General features: G+C 33.1%; 2 protein-coding genes across 2 annotated transcripts in view; one reads left to right on the forward strand and one right to left on the reverse strand.

Moving 5' to 3' along the window:
- Window positions 1-3,432: 3,432 nt before the first annotated feature.
- On the reverse strand, window positions 3,433-7,401 carry LOC132731732 (uncharacterized protein DDB_G0279979-like). Its single transcript, XM_060717960.1, has 4 exons — window positions 7,247-7,401; window positions 6,749-6,845; window positions 4,326-4,446; window positions 3,433-3,735 (listed from the first exon to the last, which is right to left on the reverse strand). Exons 1-4 carry the CDS (start codon window positions 7,258-7,260, stop codon window positions 3,599-3,601), a joined length of 369 nt encoding a protein of 122 aa, XP_060573943.1. The 5' UTR covers window positions 7,261-7,401; the 3' UTR covers window positions 3,433-3,598.
- The window catches only part of LOC132731731 (COMM domain-containing protein 9-like), a 29,781-nt gene continuing 24,931 nt past the window's right edge, over window positions 7,337-12,186 (forward strand). Inside the window, exon 1 of the mRNA XM_060717957.1 lies at window positions 7,337-7,494. Coding sequence (XP_060573940.1) covers window positions 7,453-7,494 — 42 coding nt within the window. The 5' untranslated portion in view covers window positions 7,337-7,452. The remainder of the gene's footprint in view (window positions 7,495-12,186) is intronic.

Raw genomic sequence — 12,186 nt, forward strand, 5'->3', positions numbered from 1 at the left:
CTTATGTAAATTGTAATGCTCCATAGAGTTACCTCCTCCTGTCTACAGGTTGGGGTCATGATGGTGAACAAGTGTGCAAAGTTCCAAAGCCATATGTCAATGGACTTTGAAAATATTTGAAGTATTACAAAAACTTTAACGAAAATTCTAAGTCGAAAAAGGAGCATAATTCTGTCAAAATGCTTGATACAGTTACCTCCTCCTGTCTAGAGGTTGGGGTTATGATGGATGGTGAACAAGTGTGCAAAATTTCAAAGCCATATGTCAATGGACTTTGAAAATATTTGAGGTACATGTATTACACAAACTTTAACATAAATTTTAAGTCGAAAAAGGGGCATAATTCTTGTCAAAATGCTTGATACAGTTACCTCCTCCTGTCTACAGATTGGGGTCATAATGTTGAACAAGTGTGCGAAGTTTCAAAGCCATATGTCAATGGACTTTAAAAATATTTGAAGTATTACAAGAACTTTAATATAAATTCCAAGTCGAAAAAGGGGCATAATTCTGTCAAACGTGATACAGATACCTCCTCCTGTCTAGAGTCATGATGGTGAACAAGTGTGCAACGTTTCAAAGCCATATGTCCATGGACTTTGAAAATATTCAAGGTATTACAAAAACTTTAACATAAGAGGTTACGCCGACGCTCGGGTGACTACAATAGCTCTACTTATTCTTGCTAAAAACAACGAGTTTACAGTAACTGGTCCCCGCAATGTCCCTACTTTATCTTAGTTTCACAAACTAGAATTATTCCTTCTCAAGTTATTTAGCGCATACATATTTTCCACTACATTTCACTGTAACCTTAACTTAATTAATGACCTAAAGAACAATGGAATTCATCTTTTTATCATGTGCAATGGCCCTACCAAGTTTTACAAACCGATAAATTCTTCTCAAGTTTATTGACCCGGGACCATGACCTTATGACACCAAAATCGATAGGAGCCTTTGGCAATGTCCTCATTGCTATTGAACAAACAATGATTTTTCCACTGAGTAACAAGTGTGACCTTGACCTCGTAATAGGGGGGTCATCTTCTTGCCACAGGCAATGACTATGTTCCTACCAAGTTCCACGAACCTAGGCCTATTTCTTCGCAAGTTAATGAGCAGACAAGTATTTTACACAACCTCCTTGTGACATTGACCATAAATTGATAGGGACCATCAACTGCCATGGCCAATGTGCCTACAGGTTTCAGAGTCATAGGCTTATGCCCTTAAGTTATTAAAATATGACATGAATTCAGTAATTTGACCTTGACGGTCTATGTCATTTAAAGCTAAAGGTCAGTTAAACCTTTACAAAAAGTTGTTTTGTTCAAGTATAATGTATAAGTATACCTACAAAGTTTCATGTTGATATCATTCTTAGTGTTAGGTGAGAGTAATGTCCCAGACAAAGATCAAGTTATAACTCCAAAATTAGGCAAGGCAGAGTTACGGTACTTGTGTACTGCACATCTACCTACAAAGTTTCATGTTGATACATCTTATATATTTAGAGTAATGTCCCAGACGAATTTCAAAGTGTAACTAGAACTCCGCGAGTCAGATGTGTCGCCTGCACTTCTTAATGAGATCTATCATCCTATTAAGTTTCAAGTCCATAGCTTTTATACATTTGGAGAAATGGCTCGGACAAAAATAAAGTGAAAAGGGGCAATAACTCAAAAATTAGGAAGTGCAGAGTTCCCGTTCTTGTGCACTGCACTTCTTAATGAGATCTATCATCCTATGAAGTTTCAAGTCCATAGCTTTTATAGTTGAAGAGAAATGGCCCGGACAAATTTAAAGTATGAAAATTTACAAAGGGCAATAACTCAAAAATTAAGAAGTGCAGAGTACCGGTCCTTGTGCACTGCACTTCGGGTTATTTAAAGAAGCATGCATACCAAGTTTGAAGTCAATCCGACTTAGTGACAGAGTTATGCTCCGGACAAGCTTTAGGGGATGCCGACAAAAGTATCCTCTATATGTCGCCTTGAAAAAAGGCGACACAAAAATGAACCAAGGCCAAGAACTCAAAAATAAGGTTAGGCAGAGTTACGGTACTTGTGCACTGCACTTCTACCCAATGAGATCTATATTCCTACAAAGTTTCATGTTGATTTCAGAGTTTTGTCCCGTACAAAGTGTAAAAATGAACAAAGGGCATTTACTCCAAAATTATGCAAGGCAGAGTTACAGTTCTTGTGCACTGCACACCTACCTACAAAGTTTCATGTTGATACCTATTGTTGTTTCAGAGTTATGTCCAGGACAAGAAAAGTGGACTGACGAACAAAGCAGCAACTATATGCTCGCCCTTTGGGGAGCATAAAATTGTGACCAGAGTGATAACGAACTGAATTTGAACCGACAACGGGCATTCAATGATCCTAAAAGCTCACCCTAAGCCATTTGGGGTGAGCTTCTAAAAATTTATGATCAATGTTTATAAGCTAACAGATGGCAACATGCCAGACAAGCTGACATGGTTATAATCATCTTATGCACTTCACTCCTTGGTAAGTTCTATCTACTTATGAAGTATCCATTAATAACTAGAGTACTTTTAATTATGTTGTGCACAAAACTTGATCATGAAAATTATAAGAGCAAATAATTTCCAAATTATTAAAGCAGTAGTGTTGTCCTCCTATAATCATATTAATACTGCTTTAATAATTTTGGAGTTACTGCTCTTGGTCAATTTTCATGTTAACTAAACGTATTGGACATTCCACAAATAATTTTTTAAAATTATGCTCTGGACAAAAAATCAGCATAAAACCCAACAAAGGGCAAGAAACCATTATCTTTATATTTAATTTTTCTTGCGCAATGCATTTATTGATGATACTTATACAGAGAAGTTTCCAGATTACTGTGATATCTCAAATCCATATATTAGTATATTCCCCGTCAGCTATGGGCCTTGAACAGTAATCAGCAAACATGATCACAATGATATGCATCAAGATTCAACTTTTGTAGTTAAACAAAATATTTTCCAAGTCCACAAAAAGCATAATTCAAAATATCTGGCAGACAGACATGACTAACTTAGTTTCTTTGAATATAAAAACTTTCCATGACAAGGAATAAGTAATATTGTAAACTATAAACAAAAGCAGGTATAAAATCTAAATCTTAAACAGATATCACAAAGTTCATATTTGTACTGTATATGAAAAAGTGCTCAAGTAAAAACGTAACTAAGGGAAAAAAGTTTTGATGAAATTTGCCTAGTGGTTTAAGAGGAAATGCCCTTTAAACGACAGACGCATTGTGATCACAAAAGCTCACCTAGTCATTTTGCGATAGGCGAGCTTAAAAGGTTGAGCTAACAACTTTACAAGTCTTGAATAAAGTACGAATCATATGACTGGAAGTTACCATCGGTTTCCATCTCAGTTTCAATCAAACAAAAAGGTATGATTTTATACGACATTTATTCCACAAATATACTAAATATAACACTCAACATGACACAATTTGGCTGCTCGTGATTATTTAAATACGAGATGAACGAAGTTTCTCAACAAAAATGAGATGAACAAGTGTAAAAATGATATGACAACATTCATTATGACTAAAGTCTTCAAGAATCATTAGATTCTTCTGATTTTTCTTCTGTTGATTCTTTGTTTTCATCAGTTTCAGTTGTCTTGGTCTTCTTTGTGGGGCTTGAATCTTCATTGTCTGCCTCTTCTTCATCTAACGTTCTTTTTTCTGATTCTGTAATACAAAAATAAACATTGACAAATGTAAAGTTAAACATACCAATAAAGTACAAATACTTTCCCATGCACAGTGCTTTAAGAGACACTTGTTTCTGCCTCATGTCTTCTGTATTATTTCTGTATATCAGTTTTTAAACTTTTTGTTTGATTAGAAGTAGCAGGAACCACTTTCAAGTTCATGCACCCAGTAAAACCAGGTAGTTATAATAAGGTTTTGAATAAAACATTTCAGGAATTATGAAAATCTATTTTTATTAGTTTTTATGCAGAAACAGGCATTTTAGTGTTTAAAAACGTGAATTCAAATATTATCATGAAACTGTATTCAGCATATTATTGATGATTTTTTATTCCAAGTGTTATATATATTAATTTCTTACATTTCTGCAGATTTTTTTTTTGGACAAATCATATTCATGATAATCCGGTAGTGACATATAAATAGCATTAGAATGTGCCAACACATTGACTTTAATGATTCTCAAAGCATTTCTAAAGTCCAGCTTTCTTGGCACTTGCAAAGATTACTAGCTTGAGAAATTTTATATCAGCCAACTAAACAGCAATCAGTAATCATTTCAATACCTGTAGATTCTGTGGCATTTTGGTTTACATTTTCTTCTTTTTCTTGACTGCTGCCATTCTCCTCAGTTTTCTCTTTCTCTTCCTCTTTAGTCTCAGTAGTTTCTTCAGTAGCATCTTGTGCCTGAAACAATCAAAGATATACACAATCAAATGAATATTAATATACCTTCTAAGAGAACAATGCTTCAATTACATTGCTAGAAATTTATATGTTAAACATCTTAGCAGTGTCTATTCTAGGAGGGGCTATGGGGGGATTCACCCCTATTTTTTGAGAGGAAGGGAAAATTTTTACATAGACAAAGAAGGAAAAAGATCAACAAATGTAATAAATTCTCATTTTTCGATAAAAATCCCCCGTTCTTCGAATCCTAGAATAAACACTGATCTTAGTATAAAATATGAATATACATATTTTTTTTTCTGAAAGTTTTTTCAAGCAAACTGCAATTCCCATTAAGGACACAAGGACATTTTTAATGAAAGATTTTTGTCTCAAGTTCCACTAAAACACCATACATGCCAAATAAATAAGCTCCAGTTTGTGTTTTTTTTTTTACCATATGAATTTAAAGCAAGCAAAAAGCATAATCCGTCTTTTCTCAGAGACTATCAAAACAAAAGTAGCATGCAAGTTTAGTTGAAATGAAAACTACTTTATTATAATAATTCAAATGAGGACAGGGCACTTTTGCCCTTTCACCTGGGGCTGATAAATGGCCCTTCTCCAATTAATTTTACAGTGTTTTTTTCCCCCTCTGTGTCAAAGGCACTTTGTGAACATAAGCACTGTAATGTCATGGGTTTATCAAGTATGTCCGGTTTCAAACTGTTAATAATCAAAAAGTGAAATCCCTTGCTTCACTTAGACACATTATAAAACATTCTGAAAGTAAACTGTCTCTGTTTCTGAATCTTATCTAACGCAAACCTATAACTCATCTTTCCTAACAGTGTGCACCAGTAATTTAAACAGCAATTCTTCCAAATGACGGGAGGCTCATGCCATTAACCATTAAAGTGAGATAGCCCAGTCATGATTTTAAGTCATTCAATACAATTTGATAAATTTTTGATAATTTAAAAAAAATATATTATTATTGGCTTTGTAAATGCAGCCCTATTTCATTCACGAATTCGAAAACCTAGCTAAACGCCGTTTTACGGTACTTTCTGTACATAGCTCTGGGGAATTCACCCAATGGAGTGTAATAGCGAACTCGATGTTTTCGGCCTTTTTTAAAATCAAATTGAAATAAAGTAATTATTTCTTTATAAGAAAATAATTAGATATCATTGTATGAATAATTTCATACAAAAAATAAAGTAAATACACAAGTTAACGCAGAAAATAACCTTATTTATTATGGAAGATTCCACTACGTCTGTTTGAATTTTATTGATTTTCATTATAAACAATTTATTTTTTTGAATAATTTGGAATAGATATTAAAGGAATATTGATAATTTTCAAAAACATCAATTTTTTCACCTTAAACGGTTAAATACTGATAGAAAAATCCAAATATCACGGAACTGTGTTATGTACTTCATTTGATGTAATTCCCCAGAGCTAAAACGGTACCGGAAAACGGTGTTTAGCTAGGTTTTCGAAAAGGTCAATTCAATAACTGTTAAAAGGAAATACCCACCCCCTCCCCACTCACCTTTAGAAAGTATTCAAAATAGCTTTAAAAATCTTAATGCTTCACTTTCAGTAAGTCAAAAGAGTTGCTTTATAAAAGATGCAACAGGTTACATGAACAATCAGATAAAGGCAAATGCCAGTGTGTCAAATTTCCTTAAAATTACAGCCAGGTGCCTTTTTCAGAAAGGGTCAGACTTTTATCCAAAACTTTTGTGAAAGGTTTAAAAAAACTAGTTTAAAGATTAAGACAGATGTCCCATTTGTTTGTATTAAAATGTTTTTTTTGCTATGTGCAGTTTAAGTCCAGGCCTATTTTCCTTCTATGGCAGGGGCTGTTCAATGGTGGCTTCCCAAATGAAAAATTCTTTAAAATCGTTTTCATCAAGAATTGAATTTACATCATTTTTCTTTCATCCCATTTTGCAAACTGTATAATAATGGATTCCCCAAAAGATGTCGGGTTGCTTCCCCAACCTGTGGAAAAAGCCCTTTTGTCAGGGGTAAGGGTTTGCCCCAAAGCATCTGAAAATGGCAATGGCAGTTGATCCTGTCCCTAAACATTTCAGCATTTAAGCAATCCTTTTCAATTCCCAATTTTTGAACAAATTCAATTTCCTTTCATTTATCAAATTCCATGGGTCACTAGGATTATGATTCCAATTGATGAAAATCACTATAGGATAAATCTAATTCACAATCCATTTGCCAGAGATTATATCCAATAAATCCAAATAAAAAAAATTTTCTCCATCAAAACAAACTAAGATCAAACTACCTTTTCTGCCTCTTCAACTGCTCTTTTCACATCTTCAACAGTCTTGGTCTTAATTTCTGGTGTTTCTGTTGTTTCAGTGGCAGTTTGGACTTCTTCTCTGAAAAGGAAAACCCAATTTATCTAAATTTAGCCTCGTCTAAATATAGCAACACATGTACATTACATGGCCCACTTCTTTACTTCCGTTACACACATGTCGTCTGCTAAAATCCATTTTCATTTTTTTAAATTTAAACAATATAAAAACATACCACCAAATATAAAATCTATACCAAGATATGATGGCACTTTCATTCACCATAATTATTTTGCCGTTGTCTCAACTTTCAATCAACATAAAACTCATTATGCCTGTGACCCACTTTCACACAAAGGCGGAAAACAAAAGCACCGCTAAGTTTTTTTTAAAATAAAACTTTAAAGAAATCATATTTCAATACATTCTGTTAGGTAGTGAATTTATCTGATGAATTTCATTGATACAAAATCAAAACTTACTTTTCTGAAGGCATTTTGATTGCTTTTTTGTGATGTTTTCGACGAACAGCGTGCGCTTCCCTTCTTAGTAAACTGAGGCAGACGGACTGAACTTCCCGCCGATACGGTTCTTAGGATTTACGTCACGTGAACAGGAAACGGTTATGATTGGTTGATAAATATATGTCTCTGGTATAGATGGCGCTGTATATCCACGTGATAACGAAATGGCGACCTGCAATTTTGTTGACATTTCTTGTTTGTTAAAGGTGAGAAATTATTAGAAAATACAGTATTACATCGTAGAAGAACGAGAATAAATCGTTAAGCAGCGGTTACACTTTATAACGCTTTATTAGTGCAGCTAGTTCAAATTTGCAAATTGTTTGCTATTTGAAGTTTGATTTGATATTGAAATAATTTCAAGACAACTCCTACAAAACTGTGTACACCCCTACTTGGCCTGTTGGTTAAGAATTTATTAAGTTAGCAACAGTTTACTGTTTTATTCTGTTGCTAGATATTTGTCTATTGTTTAAAGTTACTTTTCAAACCTGTCATTTAAAGAGCTAAAATTAGTCAGGGACTACAGTAACAGTTAGTTTTGTATAAAGCAAAAATACAGCCAAATTAATTAACAAAAATTACAGTCAAAGAATTTAGCTAATTTGTCATTCAGGTTGTGGCTATATCCTGGATTAGACCCCGGGGTCTAAACCAGGAGTATATATAAGGTTCATTCCGTTTTCTTTAGTGTATTATATACAAGTTTTAGACCTGAAAAGTACATAGCCATAGGGGTCTAATCCAGGAGATTGCCCAGGTTGTTTTGGATCATTCAAAACATATATTTCCTTACTCACAAGTGCTGAATTTTTTGAAACTTATATATAGATTGATGGATAAATTAGAAATATATATAATTTCGTTGAATTACAATAATAGAACGATGTGGTTCAGATTGCCTTTGAGTTAGATTACCTTCACATACTGTATAAACGAATACGGGTCAACTCCACCCTAAACTAACTCGGCGGCAGAGTCCTCTTGCCCTAGTCTCAATATTTCTACTGCAAGACCGACCGATTTTATAATCTGATTTTTCATAGATGTCTGTCATGAAGGGGGACCATCGTCTATATAATAAAAAGCCCCAAAGCGCACAATTTGTTGGGCTACTCTTGCCCCTAAACCAACTTGGCACGTCAACTTGGTCCATAATTATATATTACTGGTAATAATTGCTTTTATGGTTTTGGTTTTCGTGGCCTTCATAATCTTCAATCTTAAACTTTTATTTATGGCTCAATCATAAAACATGCTTTCTTGATATGTTTTCTCTGCATTAACAAAAACAAAATGTTAAAAGTTGTTTCGTAATTCTATTTACTGGAAGATAAGTTAGTTTAGTTGAGTTTAAAGAAAAAAGAAGAAAACAAAAATTAGTCTGTTGGTTGGTTGGTTAGTCATTTAATTTTCAGATATAAACAAATGGTTCAGTTGCTAATTTTTCACAGGTCAGTTGGCTAGTTACCTGAAAAAATTTTCAGGCCTGACCTAAATTCTACTAGCCATAGGCTAGTTCTAAATTACACAGACTGAAAAAAAGGAAACATAATATGATATAAGAGTCATGCGTCAGCACCAACAACTTAAAATACCGGAAAATATATTCAGCTTATGAGTTTTAATTAAATTGAGCAAAAGAGTTACATGTACATGTTAATGCTGCATGCTTCCAGATGAGCCAAAAAAGTTCAATAAAATCAAGCATGAGAAAAATGTATTAAGATTTATAGAAATGTTAAAGATTCATGCTTCAAGTAATAATTGACATGTTATGTGGTTAAGGGGCTGTTTTTTTTCATAATTTCTATATTTCCCACTGCTTACTAAGGGGGGGTAGGTTTTTTTGCATTTTTTTTTACAAAATTTGGTAAAACATGGAATGAAGTGTCATTGATAAAGTGCAAATTGGGTTTATTTTGTTACATCACAAATTTTATTTTTATAATTAAAATTTTTAAAATTGCTATGAAAATCAGCATAAATCTGGAGGTGTGCTGCTTTAACAACAGCCAGAACATATATGTTTGAAATACTTTATTCTTGAATTTAATGGAGCTACTCTTATACAGAGCACAAAACTGCATAAAAGTACAATAAGACATGTCTTTACACCAGCATCGCGGTTCAGTGATTCATGCAAGTATGCATGTTCGTAAGGTCAACAAGTTCAATCACTGACTTTACTTGACCCCTGATTTTTGTTAAGTGTAATACATGTATATATTTTTTGTATTGAAGGCTTTCTTTTATAAAAGACTCAGTGGCTCAAATGAAGTCGTTAGACTTTAAAAATGTTCCCCTTAATTAATCCTGATTAATTCTGGCAGGAATAGTTGAATTTATGATATAATATGGTGTGATTGTAACATTAATTTAAGAATTATATGGAATGTGATGTTTTTGCAATTATTTTTATCTTTGGTTTTTGCTGGTACATAATGCCCTTTTGTAGGGGCATCTGTGGCTGAGAGGTTAAAGTTGCTGACTTCAAACCACTGGCCCCTCGCCATTGTAGGTTAAAAATCCCATCTGGGACTTTGGATTTTTTCATGTATCCAGCTTTCTAACAGATTTTTGGTGGTTCTACTCCGGTGTCCGTTCATGCCTGAAATAATGCACAGAGGGGCACCTAAGGTCTTCCTCCACCAGTAAAGATGGAAAGTTGCCATATGACCTATACTGTGTTAGTGTGACCTTAAACCCAAAAATAAAAAAAAAAACATTTGTGTCTTTTCATTTTTTTCCGATGAAGTATAAAGTTCAAGTATTATATACATGTAGTAAAATATACTGGTATTTACACCATTGTGTATAATGAAGATAATGCTTCATTAATAGTACAAGAAATATTTTTCATCTTATGAAATTAAGATTGATTGTGGCGAAAAAATAATATTTTGAAAATCACATTAAATGCATTTTATCACTGGAAATTAACATGATTTTTTTAGTACACATTTTGTAAGGTGACTCAGCAAAGAATTATATGTAGCACTTCACTTCTGTACCATTGAAGCTTTAGATATGCATTCAGTGAAGAAATTAACAGCGAGTGACCCCTAACAATTACAAGTAACCTAAGGTCAGCCTCAAAAGTTGATGACTGATTTATTACTATGCCTGTCCAGCAGGAAGTGGCTACAATGAAATGTGAAGTTTTCAATTAAATTCTTCAACTCTCCACATTTCTGTACTTTTATGAATTTTTTTTTTTTTTTAAAGAAGCATGCCTCCAGATTCATCTGAAAATTTAAGTGTTTTAAATAGTGAAAATATTGTCTGGCAAACAAGTAATTACTATTAAAGTAAATAAGTAATTTAAGCTAACATAAGGTATTAACAATCTTCTATGAATGGGAGAAAAATGTAGACAGTAAAAATAGCCCTAATTAATTTGAAACATGGTAGAGATTTGTTCTAAAACTGATTAATTTATTAATATTTTGCACAAATACATAGTCAATTTTATTGTTAATACATTGAATTTTTAGACCGATAATTAATTTTCATATGTTTGTCTTTTTGAACATTTAGTGTACTTGTCTGATGTGTGCAGCTTTAAAAGTAGCGAGTTGATGACTTTACTATAGTTGGCTTTGAGATTGACATCCCTTAAATTTACAATGAATTGGCCCAAAGTTTAAACAGGGCAAGTCTATAAAACAAATTTTGGGGTGGGGGTAATGGAATATTCTGTGAATGCTAGTTCTACATAAATTTTCTGGTAGAAAGGAATCTTGATGATGAAAATTAAAGCTGCATGCCTCTAGATGAGTCAAAATGTTTCAAGAAAATTAAACTTGAGTGAAATTAACTAAGATTTTTAAGAAAAGATTCAAGATTTAAGTAATAACTTACATGTTATGTGAAGTCAATGACTGATTTTGTGGTATTTGTCACTATATTTATACTGCATGACTTAGACACAGTATGGGCTATTTTTGCATATTTTGACCTGTTTGTGGTCATTTATGTAGATCATAAGTGCCGTTTGCAATGTGTAAATTATTTTCTTTGTTCACAGTATTTTACCATTAAATAAATGTTCAAAATTTTCATGAAATAAGCATGAATCTGGAGGCATGCTGCTTTAATTAATATTTCTTGTGTTTGTTTACTAATTATTGAGAGGGAAATTTTGAAAAGGGAAGGGGAAAAACATAAGAATTGAAGTTTAGGCATTGGACCTAGTTGTAGATAAAAAAAATATCATATGTCCTGAAAAACACAGTGAAAAATGTACCGTGTTACCAACAAGGCAAAAACAAAGATATTAATTTTGAGTGAAGTGATAAAGAACTATTTTACCTTGTCAATGACAAAAGTAAAACAATGATTAACTTAATGTTAGTCAGTCATAAACCTATCATTTGCTTGTCAAAGATTGCCTCTGGCTGTTTGAATGTACTGGTAGTTGGTTGTTGTTAAGATGTCATAAGTCGCCTACATAATTAATAGAGCTGTCTTGTTTTTGTTATAAAATCTTCTTAATTGAAATGTCAATTTTCCAAATGCAAGTGGTCAGAATAACCAGTCTATATGTGAGACTGGACAGCACACTTGAATCTTGTTTCTGTTTTGTTGCTCAAATTCAATATTTTGATACTGAAATCTCAAAAACTGTAAGTGGACTGGTCTTAATTCCTGAATGGAACTTGAACCGAGAATCTTTGGAACACCATTTCAAAATTAAAGCTTTACCAAACCAGTTAAATAACCTCCTCTGTATTTTTACCAAGTTAACAGTTGTATACTGCATTAAACAGTTGTATACTGGGGTTAACAGTTGTATACTGGGGTAAATTGTTGTATACTGCCATAAACAGTTGTATACTATGGTAAGCAGTTGTATTCTGTGGTAAACAGTTGTATTCTGCAGAAAAAAGTTGAAT

Source organism: Ruditapes philippinarum, unplaced genomic scaffold (genome assembly GCF_026571515.1).
Source record: "Ruditapes philippinarum isolate M1 unplaced genomic scaffold, ASM2657151v2 ctg767_1_1_1_1, whole genome shotgun sequence".
NCBI classification, from domain to species: domain Eukaryota; kingdom Metazoa; phylum Mollusca; class Bivalvia; order Venerida; family Veneridae; genus Ruditapes; species Ruditapes philippinarum.

What these genes read in the sequence shown, in the direction of transcription:
- LOC132731732 (XM_060717960.1), bottom strand. An exon ending in CAGTTGAAGAGGCAGAAAAG is followed by an intron (nt 4,447 to 6,748) that starts GTAGTTTGATCT and finishes TGATTGTTTCAG; the next exon opens with GCACAAGATGCTACTGAAGA. An exon ending in AAATGCCACAGAATCTACAG is followed by an intron (nt 3,736 to 4,325) that starts GTATTGAAATGA and finishes TTTGTATTACAG; the next exon opens with AATCAGAAAAAAGAACGTTA.